Source organism: Archocentrus centrarchus, chromosome 22 (genome assembly GCF_007364275.1).
Source record: "Archocentrus centrarchus isolate MPI-CPG fArcCen1 chromosome 22, fArcCen1, whole genome shotgun sequence".
NCBI lineage: Eukaryota > Metazoa > Chordata > Actinopteri > Cichliformes > Cichlidae > Archocentrus > Archocentrus centrarchus.
Window position 1 is genome coordinate 488,763 of NC_044367.1, and position 15,212 is coordinate 503,974.

The following is a 15,212-nucleotide window of genomic DNA, read 5'->3' on the forward strand; positions in this document are numbered from 1 at the left end:
TACTTTAGGGAAGCCGTCATTTTTTTAAGTTAGGATCCAATCAATCTAATAATTGGCAATAAAAATGCATGAAAAAAATGTTGCATTGAGTATGTTTCAGGTGGGGAAAGTAGACCACCTTTAAGCACTCCTAATGAGTGATGAGCGCCAGCATACAATGTTTTGTTTTTTTGATTCTATATATCCATATTTTGCCTCATTGTTGGCAGTTCTTGAGGTTTAAACTGAATCATTGCTTAATAAACGAAGCCTTTAAAGATGGACAAACAGAGCATTGACCCCTTAATGTCCCACTACAGTGGCCCCTCAGTGGTTCTTCTTCAGGTTAAAATAGTCACTACAGTAAGGATAAGGTTTGTTAGTGTGTGCATGAGATGTGCAGGCACTAATGTGACTACACTCTCTTCCTAATCCGCATAATAAACGATTTATTTTGGCACATCCACACCAGGGCTGGAGCTGCTAATTGGAACCAGAGGAGTAAATGTAGAGTAGAGTACAGTGATACAGTAATTGGACTAAAAGTTTGCGGGTGGAGAGCAGAGGGAGAGAAAGACTCATTTCTTTTTGGTGTACATATTGGCAGTGTGTGGGCAGGCGTTGGGCCTATTTGTCAAATTAAAAGCAGCGCGGCACGAATCCACAGACTCTTGAGTGGTTTTAGACAAGCTTGCACTCGGACTAAGTGGCCAAGCAATCATTGTGAACAAAACCTTTCCCTGCTCACATGAGAGGCGGTATGGAAGCGCTGCATTAATGCACTTAAGTGTGCTGCCTGTTGTGTTTCTATATATTTTGGTTTTGCAAGTGTCGGTGTGTGCAGCGGCGCGTAGTGGGCTGTCCACCGTCGCTGTCATCCCGTGAACTCAAGCATGGAGAACTCAGCTGACAGAGAGACGGAGATGGAGATGGAGGGGGAGAATGGAGACTACACCCAGTCCCAGAGCTATCTACCCCCACCTGACATGACTGTCTGCTCTGCGTGAGGCAAACACACCCGCTATACCTTCTATACTCGAGAGGACCTTTCTGTCCCATCGGCCTCAAAATACATTAGTCTAGCTTTATTAATAGTATAATAATATCCTTTATTTATCCAGGTGAAAGTCTCATGGAGATTATAAACCTTGTGTTTAAGAGTGACCTGACCCAGAGGGCAGCAGACATAAACAGAAGCACACAAATACGTCCGACATGCAGAACAAGCAAGCAAACACAACATCCCGGTCAGATGCAATAAACATGGCATAAAAGCTCAACGCAGCATCCGGGTCTGAGAAATGAAGCCAACGCAGAGGCATTCTGCTTAAGAGCCACCGGGGGGGCAATACCTGTGGTTACAAAAAGACTTGCAGTCGTGTAGAAAAACAGCCCTCAGCCCTAACCTTTGCTGAGGAGTTTACAGGCTCACTCATTTCAGGTCACACTGAATTAAATATTAATCTTTATTGATTATTGAGATTGGGAATATTAGACGGTAAAGGGGTGTCCACACAGGAAGTTACTGTGACAAATGGAGACTACAGAAAGTCAATGACATTCAGTGACAACAGGCCAAATAACAGCTCCTCCCTGACCTGGAGCAGGAACCGCGGACTTTTCCAGCTGAGCACCATGGCCGCAGACTTGGAGATGCTGATAGGTTCAGATCATTTTAATAACTCAGAGAACAAACACACAACTCTTTTCAAACTTGCGCAAGGAGGAGAGATCCGTTCCTTGAACTCAGCTCTCGGCTGTTATCTGTCCCAAAGAACTGCTTCCTGCGCAGCGCTTTCATTCAGACTTTCACAATAAGATCACGTGGGTTACACCAAACGCAGTTTACAGCATGTTATAAACAACATTCTTGGCTTTTTCCTTACCATATATGGCAGTAAGTATACTGTGGAATGTGCATGTAACATGGCGTATATGAGACACGTATCCTATGTGTGTTCTGCAGGCTTGAAACAGCCTACAGGTAACTACAACTTCCTTTGTAAGAAATGTCACCACGTGTTTCCGTTTCAAACATAAAAAACAACAGTATAATATATACACAAAACATTTTATGAAAACATACAAACAGAAGATATGATAATTCATAATAAACAGAGTGGAATTTATACTATAACTCCAACAATGCCAATCTGAAAGACACCCTTGCACCCTGTGGGTTGTAGCTCAATGAAGTAAAAGCATGACAAAATCTGTGAAAGCAGTAGAGATGAGATCCCGAGACCCCCAAACCCTCCGCCCCTCAGCTGTGCCTAGAAATTGTGTCCATGAAAGTTATGAATAGAATCGATGACAAAGAGCAGCACTGGCAGAGTCCACTCCCACTAGGAACAGGTCTGTCTTATGAAACAGTAACAACTGGCCCAGGTTTAGCTAAATGGAGGACTGTTTGGGTTTTTATGTCCCTACCATCACTGACACCAAACCCACACCACTGGCTCCACTCCTGGTCATCAGTTACTGCAAACATCAGGAGCAAAGCTCGACAAAGGAGGCCCCGAAGTGTTGAGCAGCTGCTACATCAAGCAGCAGTCGGTCTCCCCACTTCCCAAACACTTACAGATGTGAGATGAGCGTCACAGTGGGAAACACGTGTTCCTGTCTCAACTTTTTTTTTTCCTCAGTCATTTAAATAAAAATAGTATTTCCTGTCAAAGCTGTGAGTGGAGGCCCGTTTCAAGTGAGACTGTTCAGGTAGCTCCTTTAATTTTAACAGCTAGGTTACTGTCACACCAAAGCTCAGCTGAACTGCTGGTTATAAAACAGCTTCCTGTGGCCTTGGACCATCCTGAGGGAGCAGATTCTGTGTAAATAAAGTTCAGCAAACCGAGAGACGTGAATTTGTACAGTTTCCACAGAAGGCCTCCATGTGACCTTCAAGATTTCTCCTGCCAGAGTGAGACTTTGCAGCCACTGCTATTATCTCTCATGTGGCTCATCATGTTCACGGTTTAGTATTGATTCTATCAGAGTCTGAACATGATTTATAACTCAGCTGCTGATGTTAAACCTTTGAGGACAGAGCGGCTATGGGCTGTTAAAAACCTGCACGGGGTCATTAGATATAAGAACTGGAAATAAAAAAGAAGAGGAAGATATAATATATGCAAAAAAAGAGATAAAAGGAAAGAAAAAAGAGAAACATAAAGAGGCAGTGAATGGAGCCAAAGACAGAAGGAAACAGTAGGACTCACTTTTGTTATAGCAGGTGGTAAGCACAGCCTTATCTGCAGGACTGGCGCCGATGTGCCATATCTCCCCAGCTTGGTGCAGAAGGACGTTCTTATTAATGATGTTATTCTCATCATCAAAGTCAATGATGTGGATCTGAAAGAAAAGCAGAGATGTGCTGAGGATGAGGCTGAAAAACACCCGGTGCACCTCCCTCCACTCACACCAACTGCAGTTCAAAGCTTCTCTGATTCCCCCAGAATGAAGAAGAAGAAAGTTCTCTTTTTTTAATGTGACAGTAAACGTAATTTCAAGGCAGACGTCACTTTGGTTCTGTTATTTTTTTTTTCCCCCCATAAACTTCACACGGCTGAAGATTTTCATCTTGATTTGGCCTTCAAAGCAGCGATTAAGACACTTTGAGAAGTGATGTTGGATTCAGGGGAGTACGCACATGTTGGAGAAGTCACGGGAAGAGAGAGGAAACCAATAACAGCTCATCTGTTTGAGCTTTAGAGAAACAGCTCAGCTAAATAAGATGAGATGCATTATCCGACAGAGCTTCTTTCTTTGAGCAAAGCAGACGCTACCCCAGCTTCTTACCTGGGGACTGCTGATGAGTTAGGGACACTGTGACATGTTTAAGGAACAAACAGGAAACCTTTCTCCCTCTCAGTGCTGGAAGGCTGCAATGCCATCTTCAGTCCTAATGGACCATTCAGCACCTGATAGAAGATCTCGAGTCAAACCTACTTGTGAATTTGAACTGCATCTCTCAGATCTTCCTCAGGAGATGGAAAACTTCAAGATATTGTTAAAAAAAGTAATAAAAGTTTAATTTTTCCAAGCCTGATGCCACTTTTCCACTGCTTAGAAAAGCTTCATTTTGCAGCCTAATCTTTCCTTCATTTTTTTTATTCATTATAAACAGAGATGGAAGAAAGACTGTGCTCAGCCTCTCTTTATTTAAACAGGCAGCAGCATTGAGGCTTTTTATCAGGAAATATAATGATTTTTGATACATAAATGAAACCTTTTAAAATGCTCTTAATATGAAAACATAGCTTCTTATTTTTCACATTTGTAGGCAAAAAGTATTTAAAGTATTTAAAGAAAATGATTGTGACCCAGAAGGAATCAGATTGTGACTTTTGGAGTGGATGTAAAATTGATTTGGCTTCAGCTTTAACAGAGTTTAAATGTGTTTCCGCCCTGCAGAAATTATGTGTATATATCCTGTGTTTATGAAGTTATGATGGATCAAAAATGCTGAAAAAATTATGAAAAAGAACCAAATCTTGCTGCAGCCAGGCGCTGCTGATCAAATGTACTTGATTAACTGATCATCAGCAGTGTGAGCAGTTTCTGCTCTTTTCTTGTCTGGAGCACTCAGGTGTGTGGACGTCCCGGCAAATTCACCCCGAGCTCGGACCCTGCAGCGCTCAGAGAAACTGCAAAAACCCAAGAGCTCCATCTCAGACTCTACAGGCCTCAGTTAGCTGGTTTGGAAGGGCAGCAGCAGAAAGCCTCTCCTCTCTTAAAGAACACGGCTGCACAGCTCAGGTTTGCCAAGCTGCATCTGAACAAACCACAGGACCTCTGAACAGACAAGACCAAAGTGCAGATGTTTGTCCATGATGCACAGCAGCACGTTTGGAGGAAACCAAACTCAGCACATCAGCACAAACACCTCAGACCAGCTGTCAGCACGGTGGAGGAGGGCTGAGGATTTGGGCTCCTTGCAGTCACTCAGTGGACCATGAACTCCTCTGTATACCAAAGTATTCAGAGTCACATGTGAGGCCGTCTGTCCCACAGCTGAAGCTTGGACCAAACTGGGTCATGAACAGGACGATGATCCCAAGCACAGCAGCAAAAGAAAAGAATGAAGGTGCTGCAACGGCCCAGTCAGAGTCCAGACCTCAGCCTCACTGAATGCTGTGGTGGGACCTTCAGAGAGCTGTGCATGAATGAATGCTGCAAACCTCACTGAGCTGAAGCAACGCTGTGAAGGAGAGTGGACCAAAACTCCTCCACAGTGATGTGACAAACTGATAAAGTCACACAGGAAACCATCACTCTAACTTACTGCTGCTGAAGCTGCTGGATCAGGGGGTGGACTCAGTGTTTACTGGACTGCAGAGAGCGCAGTGTACTTCGAGGGTCCACAATCATGCAAATATTCATAGTTTGAAGGTAACATTTGACAAGCCTTCATCTAATAGGCTAAAGTTATTATAAATAAAAAAAAAAAAATCAGCTGATTCTGGGGGTCAGGTGGAATGACCTTGATGCCATAACATGGTGCATCAACCTTATCCACCACATTCGGGGCTTTAATGGATACAGTGTTAATGAGAAAGGCAACTGACCCCAGAAGTTTTCCATGTTCACTGTTAAATGAGAAGTGAATTCTTGCATAAAGACTATTTAACTTTGAAAGATTTGTCCTTCAAAAGTCTGCCTTCTTTCATCAGTGTTTCTACCAGCATGCACCCCAACTCAGCTTCCCAGTGAGGGTCTCCAACAGGAGATTCGAGGAACTCGGCTCCACCTACGAGTCACAGTGTGACAGAAATGTCTTCAGGTTTCCTTGAAATGGAGCAATCACGAGGGCTGGAGTACACTTGAAAACAATCTGCTGCCATGAATTTTACAGCACACGACTTCAACAAACAAGCCAAACTTTTATCCATGAGAACTTAATGGAAACTCCTCCTCACTGCGCTCTTTTCATTAGATGGAAATCTATTCTAAGAGGGCCCTCGATTGAATGCAGTTCAGGGCCCACAATGCAGTAAAAAAGTGAGGGTCTCAAGGTTTGATCAGACAATTAATGGAGGTTTCTCCCATAAGAAAGACACTTACAGCACCTCGGGGGATCGTTAATGGGGTTGCACTGGACAATAACTCCTTCTCGGCACTTCCACTCCCCTCGCCTGTACTACTTTTACAGGCTGAACAAGAGGATGAAAGGAGGAGGTGTGAGGAGGAGGAGGACTGGCAGCATCCTTCAGCCTCCTCAAAGTCAGCTCGGTGGCTATTAACCTTGAGTTGGACTGCGTCGAGCAAAAAATTATTAGGCAAAGTTATAATTTTATGGCGGTGGGGGAGCAGTACAAATAAATTCAGGCCGGCGGGACAGGGTAATTGGAGGGCCTGGTAATAGGGTCCCCCTGAATGAACCTAGGTGTGAGAGGAGAGAGAAGTTCCAGCCCTCCTCCCCCAGGTGATTTATCCCTCGTTCTTCCAGGCCTGCCGAGTGACTCACAGCCTTCAGCCACTCGGGCAGCCAGCCCAGCACTTTTAATTATGTGCTGATGGTGGAGGGAGGAGGAGGAGGAGGAGGGGGAGCTGGTAAAATACGGGGGGGGGGGGGGGGGGGGGGCTGGCTGGCTTGTGGCCCCCACTTCATGGGCTCCTCCAGTAAAGCTCTTTAGCCGCACAGATGACAGTAAGCAGGGCGGAGGAGTAGCGAGCGGGTGAGAGGTGCCAAGCTCGGGCGCTTTATCTCGTTAGCAGCCTTAAATGCCACGCTGACGCGCCCTCCGATCTGTCATTCCAGCGATTGGTCTCTGAGGGATTTGAGAGGTGCTCAGCGAGTTAAGAGAGACATTTCCACTCCGCATTATGCTTAATGGGAGGTGGAGAGGCCAGCGGGCTTACGGGTGCAGCAGGAGCTGTCGGGGCTGAAATGCCAATCGGAAAAATGTTTTTCATGCGAGTTCAAAGCGAACTGATGCTGGCCGAGCTACGCAGAGCAGGAAACACGATGAGCTTCATGAACGAAACGGACCAGACGGCACAATCATCGACCTCGAGGGTGAACAGTGACCCTGGCCGGGGTTTACAGAAAAGCAGGAAACAAAGTTCAAGCTGACATTTTACAGTTTAAAAACATGGGCTCATAATTCCTGCAAACATCGCACTTTAAACAAGAAATGATCATTTAGAGGCGGCTTAGACTGTGCACGCCGGCTCATCTGTAGCCCTGCAGTGTAAATACAGAAACAGAAAGAATAAGCAGGACATGCTCAGCACAGCTTATACTGGTTTAAAATGGGCCGCTGAGGAGTGACTACACATGCCATTATTATTATTATGGTGAAGGTTAAAACCTTTCCCTCTTTGCTGGCCACCATCATCTTTCATATGCAGGACAAACGCTGCACTATGTTGAACTACAGGAGGCATGCTAGACCCATTCCTCACATCCCCACCACCATCAAAACATAACTGCATAATAATTTTTAATTTCATTGCAGCCCAATTTAAGGTTAATAGCGGACTTTGAGCCTTCCATGAATCAGTTTTTCTACCCCCCCCAGAAACAGCTGATTTTTATGTACAATAACTTTAGTCTTTTTAATGAAGCCATGCGAGCCTTCAAATGTAGACTGATCTGTAGATTGTTACTCTTGGAGTGGTTGTAAAACTGATCTGGTTGCAGTTTTTTTAAACCGAGCTTAAATGTGTTTTCAGCCCTGAAAGTTTCATTTGGATATTTGCTGTTCTTATGAAACTATGAAGGCTCAAAAATGCTGGAAAAATAATTAAAAAGCAGCAAATCTGGAGCCACCCTGTGTACTAGGAGGGCCGTAACTCTGAAAATATCCATAATACGAATCCAAAATTTGGCATCAGCTGATTCTGAGGGGGTCAGGTGTGAACTTTGCTCAGATTTTATTTGGACACAACATTAAAGCAAACAGAAACAGGAAGGTTGATTATGACTCCAATCTGCAGCAGGTTTAGATTTCCACTCTGCTCACGCCGGCGAGGACGACAGCGTTAGGACACGCAATAAGAAATCACACAGATCGACTGGGATGCATTGTCACCGTTTCCAACGAGCTCCGTATTAGCCTCACTACACAAAACTTGGACTGAAGCGCGTCTGCGTTCGGTGCCAGACTGTTTTCACACTGAAGTCTGCCAGGAAACAGGCCCGCTCATTCAAGGCAGAAATCTCCCTCCCTCCCTCTGTCTCTCTCTCTCTCTCTCCCTCCCTCTCCCTCCCTCTCTCCCCCTCCCTCCCTCTCCCTCCCTCTCCCTCTCTCTCTCTCCCTCCCTCTCCCTCCCTCCCTCTCCCTCTCCCTCTCCCTCCCTCCCTCTCCCCTCCCTCCCTCTCCCTCTCTCCCTCTCTCCCTCCCTCTCCCTCTCTCCCTCCCTCTCCCTCCCCCTTTCTCCCTCTCTCTCTCTCTCTCTCTCTCTCTCTCTCTCTCACAGAGCTAATTATTTCTCCCCCGTTTAGAGCCAACTGTTTCTGTCATCTGTCTCCCTAATGACCTCTGCAAGATGCGCATGCATGCTCTCATTCTTCCTGCACCACACACTCACAAACACACTCAGAGCAGAAAACCCCACCAACAATCTCTCTCTCACACACACACACACACACACACACACACACACACACACACACACACACACACACACACACACACACACACACACACGTTAGTTGTTTGTGTGGAGGAAAGCTGAGGCAATAAGCTGATATTAATTCTAATGATAATCAATCAACACATAATCAACAGTATCTCTGCTGACTGTAGAGCCTATAGCTCGTTTCCTTCAGTGTTTGGGCTCTCAGGCGTGGACTCAGGTTAACACAGACTGACGGATGCTTGCAGGATGTCTGATCTGTGGCAGCAGCTTCAGAGGTCTGTAGAAACCACAGTTTGCAGGTCTGGACTGAGATTTGAATTCCAGCTTCTCAGATACAAAGAGTCCAAACCAGCCGAATGCTTTCACACGCGCACACACACACACACACATTTCATCCAGCTTCTGTGTGATATTCCACAGGTATGACACCAGGGACCGAATCCAAGCTCACTTTTTTTTCAGAAAGAGCACTTTTTTTTTTTTTGCATTACAGCCAAGTGATGCTGGTCTCTCTCATTTTACCCTGTGAATTTATTAAATACTCACATTTAAGTTTTTAAGACTCACAGGTTTTAAGAAAAAGGGTCTAAATTTCACTCAGTGCCTTTCATTTTCTAGATGAGATGAAGTTGGAGCGCTTGTCCCAATCAGCTACAACCCTGCTTCCAGGAATGAAGCACAATCTATCCTGTTTTCCCCACTTATCCAGTTCCAGGTTGTTCGGACTACGACCGAAGCAGAGACACCCTGAAAAGAGGCGATCCCAAATCAGCCCCGAGGTGTAATCCCTCCAGCACGTCCTGGTTTCTGCCCAAATGCTTTTTAGCTTCTGTCTCGTTTTTGCCTCTAAATTATAAATAAATTATTATAACACAAAAGCACGAGCCAGCCAGATTTTCACTTGAGTTCCTATCTCTTCAGCACAATGCAAAGATGTCAAAGTTTAGTAACAGCAGTGCTGCTGGTGCTTGTGGATGGGAAAAGTGGCAAAAAACAAAAACCTGAATTTTTCACTGTGACCAAAAATACAGCAGAAAACATCCGTAATCTGTAATTTCCCCATTGTGGGACTAATAAAGGTATTCGTATCCAAGTCCAGCATCACAGGCAGGTTTGAGAAAGTGATGAAAGGCTTTTATTTTACAGGGATAAAGACACTAAAACACACCAGTGTGTATCGGCTCAACAACTGATGCTTAGACATCAAGTCAACGTGTTTTATTTTTGCTTCTTGCTCTGTTTCTGGCTTTGATCAGTTTGGGAAGTTTGAAACTCTTGTTAAAATAAGGATTTACAGTAAATACCTTTAAAACCATAAATGCATTGCAAAAAGGTTGAACAATTTTTAATATTATAAAGCAAGACATTTCCTGCATATACAATTAGCAGTAATGCAATAAAAACATGTTTTTAAACCTGTTTCTTTAGTGGGTTTTCAGTAACTCAAGTTTAAAAAACACGTTTTGTTTTTAAAATGTCCAAAAATCTTAAATAAACACACAGTCCTCTGTTAGGTGAGATACTGCAGCCTCCCTGCCTTATTTACAGGAGCGTGGGTCGAGGTTATGTCTGCAATCAAAGGCCCACTGTAAGCAGGGAAAACCCTCATAAATGTGAGAGGAATAATTAAATATATTTTCCTGAGGGAGAAAAATGCAGAAAATGTTTCAGTAACCAATAAAAGGATAAAAAGAAGAAACTTATTTCATCTCCAATTTTTTCCATCAGTTTGTGGCTTTAATCCCAGAGATTATTACAGTTTGTCTTGAAACTTTAGCTCTGATTTTCCTCCCATTACCCCCTCCTGCAGGCTTGTATGAGTCAGTATTTTCGGCCCTGACACTGCGCCAGGTGACGTGAACGGGTTGCTCTCACCTGGTTGTCAAACTTCAGCGACTGCGTCCCTACGAGGAAGCGGACGGCGTCAGTCTCCGCCGTCTGCGCCGTCAGAGCCCGAGCCTACAAGTAAGGGAGTACAGAGTAACAATTACATTACAGGATTACCGAGGCGGCTGTCACACTGCTCCGCAGCGCAGCATCACCTGAAACTCGAGACCGTAAATGACAGGCGCGTCGTCCTCCATCTGCGACTCTGTTTTTGCGGAAAAACGTCTCTGCGGATGGAAAAGCGTCACTAAAAACCGTCTCTGCGATCCTTTCTACTCCAAACACAACACCGCGCCACACTTCCGCGATCTCAACACCCGAAACGTACGGTTAATGTGCGTAACGACGCACGTGTAACGTTCCTGACGTTAAAAAAAATACGTACAAGAAGATCCAGAATAGCAAACATGAAGCGTGTCCTCTCTGACGCGCCGTACTGCGGCTTTGCTGTGCAGCGCATGCGTGGTACAGGTGCGTCTGTCAGGTTGTAGTAAGGTAAGTAGCTGTCCTGCTTCTTCGCCTGTGCCTTCATGACTTTGCGCCTCTTTGTACGCTGAAATGAGCGGCAGCGCAACAGCTAGAGGGGATCCGTTGTTTGTAACCGGTGTTAGCGGCGTGTGGCAGTTAGCCGCGCGGCTAACCTGGCTAATGGAGCTAACCGGCTAACGTAGCATTAGCATGACGGTGAGAAACGGGTTTACCAACCCGGGACCGGGGTGATGTGAACGAACAGTCTGTTCTGTGAGCGGGGATGAAGGTGTTACCGGCTCCCTGTAGCTGGGGCGCACAGCCTGGCATTGATGGAGCTAACATGCTGTGTTGGCAGGGACAGGAAGTGATGGGCTTAATGCTGACGGGGAGTCTGTGGTTCAGGTGCCTGATACACCTTCCTGAAACATTACAGGGCCCGTTTAAAGAGCTGCTGTAGAGCCAGAAACACGGACAGAGCCAGAGTGTTGGGCCGGCCCTTACCTGCACAGGTACTGCAGGTTAATCAGAGGTGGTGTTACAGGCACCGAGGCCAGCGGTCATAGTCAAAAGGACCTATCAGGACAGGAAGAACAGTCTGGTGCTAAACAGGTCTAAAAACTATGTAAATACAGCCTGCGATGACGTTTTACGGCGCGTCATTTATTTAACGAAAACAAAGCAGTCCAGTAGACACTGAGTCCACCCCCTGATCCAGCAGCTTCAGCAGCATTAAGTTGCAGTGATGGTTTCCTGTGTGACTTTATGATTTTGTCACATCACTGTGGAGGAGTTTTGGTCCACTCTCCTTCACAGCGTTGCTTCAGTTCAGTAGGTTTGCAGCATTCATTCATGCACAGCTCTCTGAAGGTCCCACCACAGCATTCAGTGAGGCTGAGGTCTGGACTCTGACTGGGCCGTTGCAGCACCTTCTTTTTTTTTGCTGCTGTGCTTGGGATCATCGTCCTGTTGATGACCCAGTTTGGTCCAAGCTTCAGCTGTGGGACAGACGGCCTCACATGTGACTGTGAATACTTTGGATTAGAGAGAAGTTCGTTGTCCACTCAGTGACTGCAAGGAGCCCAAATCCTCAGCCCTCTGCCACCGTGCTGACAGCTGCTCTGAGGTGTTTGTGCTGATGTGCTGAGTTTGGTTTCCTCCAAACATGCTGCTGTGCATCATGGACAAACATCTTTGGTTTCGTCTGTCCAAAGGACATTGATCCAGATGTCCTGTTGTTTGTTCAGATGCAGCTTTTCAAATCTGAGCTGTGAAGCTATTTTCTTTTAGAGAGGAGAGGCTTTCTGCTGCTGCCCTTCCAAACCAGCTAACTGAGGCCTGTAGAGTCTGAGATGGGTTTTCTGTAGTTTCTCTGAGTGTTGCACGATCTGAACTTGGGGTGAATCTAGTGGGACGTCCACTCCTGGGAAGATTGTGGAATTGTGTTAACACACCTGAATGCTCCAGACCAGCAAACTGCAGAAACTTCTGCTTTTATAGAGCCGTTCACACTGCCGATGATCAGTTAATAAAGTACATTTGATTAGCGGCACCTGGCTGCAGCTTACCCTCTTAGTTTCTGTAAGGTGGACTTAGTTTTTCACAGGGCTGTATGTGAGAGTGAGGCAGGCTAAGCTTGAGCTTAGCCTTTCCTTCTGCCCCTTACAGCATCCTTCACTGACAAACTTAAATAGTTTTGCTGCACTGATTAATTTTGACTTATATTAAAAGTGGCACAAAGTAGACAATTACACTGTGCAGCTTTTAAAGAACTCCCACAAAAGTTACATCAAAACATCCAGTTCAATCAGGAATCGTGCTGTGACTTTTGGAAATGGTTCTTCCTTCAATGTTTATGAAGTTAGTAAAGTACTGCCCTTTTTCCTGCCATGAGCATGGCTGCTTTGCAGCCCAGAATCTCTGACATACTTCATCCTAAAAACATCTTTGAAAGTTTAAACTGGTCACAAAGATTTGGAAGCTTGATGACTGAATCTGTGTTTTGACACTGTTTTGACAGTTTAAGTTTGAGGAAAATGTAGTTTTCCCATTGATGGGGATGTGCTGTGGGATGGCATCACTAACACTAAGTTGTGAGCCAGGAGTTTATTGAGGAAAAAGTGTGTTTCTGCTTGTTTCTCGCTTGGAAGTTTTCCTCTGTAGGGATACAGAGAATTTTCTTACCCAATGTTGCTGTCCTGTTGTGATTGGACTTGAACAAATTGCACCAGAACACAGATTTTGTCCACCGAATCTTCCACAGAGACCTGTCAAACTAAATTTCAGCTGGAAATCAGAAGCATGGGGCATCTCCCACCTGTGACTGTTTCCATACAGTAAAGAAGAGGGACATGAAACGAGTCCAGCTGTAAGCAGCAGCTTAACAGGAATGCCACGCAGATCTTAGAGGAAGTGTTCATTCATGTATTTGTGTGTTTTTTGACTGTGTACAGCAGTGAGATGGACAGCGGGGAGGCTCACGCCCAGCGGCCGGTCACCTTGGACATCGCTGTGGAGGATGTAAACCAGGAAGCCTTGGCTCCAGCCCCTCCTGAGCCAGCCACAGTCCAGACCCCGCCCACAGACAGTAACCTGCCCCAGGAGGACAGCATCGATCTGGGTAGGGAGCTCGCTACACCAACGCCACAGGACAGCAGCACCACGCCCTCAGAGAGCCTCATGGAGAAACTCAATGACCAGATGATGGAGAGCGTCATGATTTCTGATTCACCCACTAACAGTGAGGAGGACGACGTTGCTCCTATCGACTCCCTTCTAGATGGTGGTGAGGAGGAGAACACGGCAGAGGAAAACCAAAAGGGGCAAAACGAGATCGGACAGAATACGACTGAGATTAAAGTTTCAGTGGAGGATCAGGAGGAAGGAGGCTCACAGGAAAAACCAGAGGAGGAAGCAGCAGGCTCAGTTTCACCTCAGGGTGACACGCAGAGTCCATCTGACAGTTGCAGTGAGGAAGCAGCGCCGCAATCGACCAAAGTGACAAAACCAAAGGACGAGCCTATTCCTGTGTGCACCATATTTAGCCAGGGCACCCAGCCCAAGTCTCTGGTGCCCGACGGCTTCCAGCCCACCCTCATCAAGTCGCCCAGCTTCAGTATGGGCACCTGCAGCGATGACGCCGTGACCCCCAGTAAGATGGGGGCGCCCCTTGTGTGCCAGCCCAGCCCGAGCCTCAGCAAGTTCTTCACAGATAATGGACAGGCCAACCCGGCCTCTGACTTCTTCGACTCCTTCACTGCTCCCTCCTCCTTCATCTCCGTCTCCAACCCCAATGCAGAGATCCCTCCAGGCCCCGCCCATGCACCTGAGCGCCAGCTGTCCTCAACCTCCTCCTCCATCTCCACCCCTGGAGGGCCCCTGGACTCTGGTGCTCACACGCCAAGCTCAGTGTTTACCCCCGCGGAACCATCCCCAAAGCTCCAGCCGCCTACATCCCAACCAGCCTCGGCTCCAGGCTCCACCCCCACCTCGGCACCAGTGGCACCGCTCCAGTCTTTCAACCAGCTGTTTTCAGGCGGTGACGACCCGTTTGCGACAGCGCTGAGCCTGAACGAGGTGGACAGGCGCCACGATGCCTGGCTGCCGTGTGAGGAGACCAGGAAGGTGTTAATCTCTGTGGCGACGCAGCAATACAGCCCCGCCTACTTGGAGAGCAGCAGGCTCACCATGCCGGGACTCAAGTTTGATAACCTGCAGGTAGGACGCTCACTTAGGTGGGAAGATGATTATTAGTCACAAAGCTTGAGATGGCTTCGGCCCAAAATGTGAAAAGTTCTGAAGCTGCTCCAGATGTTAAAGCCCAGATGAAGATGAAGTATTTCCCACAGAGAAAATATCTGCTGTCTCTTGAGTTTGTCCACCATCTCCTCCATGGAGTTCTGCAGCTGGTAGTCCTGGTTCTGGTTGGTATATTAGCTCTTGAACCAGTTCTCCACCCTCCAGAGCTGAGCCAGGACCACTGTCACCAGCAGCAGTCCAACATGGAGGAGAGCAGATGTAGGGAAACAGGAGACAGGAAGGGCCTGAGCTAACTGGCTAACAGCAACTGAAATTTCAAAATAAGAGCGTAGGGCTTGTCCTCTTGTAGATTCATCAAGCTGTTTTCTCAGATAGATGAAAAATCAAAATATACCTGGCTGACCCACAAACTAAAGGCTATGTGTGGGGAAATGCTGCAAGCATGTTCATAAATACTGCCTGTTTTATTCATTAACTGATACAAGCAGGTCATTTAATATAAGAATAATTAACTTATTGCACAGACGGGGACAGAA

At 46.3% G+C, this 15,212-nt stretch overlaps 2 protein-coding genes across 5 annotated transcripts in view; one reads left to right on the plus strand and one right to left on the minus strand.

Annotated features, from left to right (window-relative positions):
* eipr1 (EARP complex and GARP complex interacting protein 1) overlaps nucleotides 1-10,760 on the minus strand; it is a 94,227-nt gene extending 83,467 nt beyond the window's left edge. For both annotated transcript variants that reach the window (XM_030718184.1, XM_030718185.1), the window contains exons 1-3: nucleotides 10,605-10,760; nucleotides 10,438-10,521; nucleotides 3,195-3,327 (exon numbers count right to left, since the gene is read on the minus strand). In XM_030718184.1, the coding sequence (XP_030574044.1) occupies nucleotides 3,195-3,327; nucleotides 10,438-10,521; nucleotides 10,605-10,646 (259 nt within the window). In that variant the 5' untranslated portion in view covers nucleotides 10,647-10,760. The remainder of the gene's footprint in view (nucleotides 1-3,194; nucleotides 3,328-10,437; nucleotides 10,522-10,604) is intronic.
* Nucleotides 10,761-10,835: 75 nt separating this feature from the next.
* The window catches only part of trappc12 (trafficking protein particle complex subunit 12), a 31,733-nt gene continuing 27,356 nt past the window's right edge, over nucleotides 10,836-15,212 (plus strand). The window contains exons 1-2 of one of the 3 annotated variants that reach the window (XM_030718182.1): nucleotides 10,836-10,944; nucleotides 13,371-14,634. In XM_030718182.1, coding sequence (XP_030574042.1) covers nucleotides 13,378-14,634 — 1,257 coding nt within the window. In that variant the 5' untranslated portion in view covers nucleotides 10,836-10,944; nucleotides 13,371-13,377. Of the gene's footprint in view, nucleotides 10,945-11,015; nucleotides 11,134-13,057; nucleotides 13,286-13,370; nucleotides 14,635-15,212 lie in introns of those variants that run through there. The other 2 variants (XM_030718183.1, XM_030718181.1) reach the window with 2 other exon arrangements.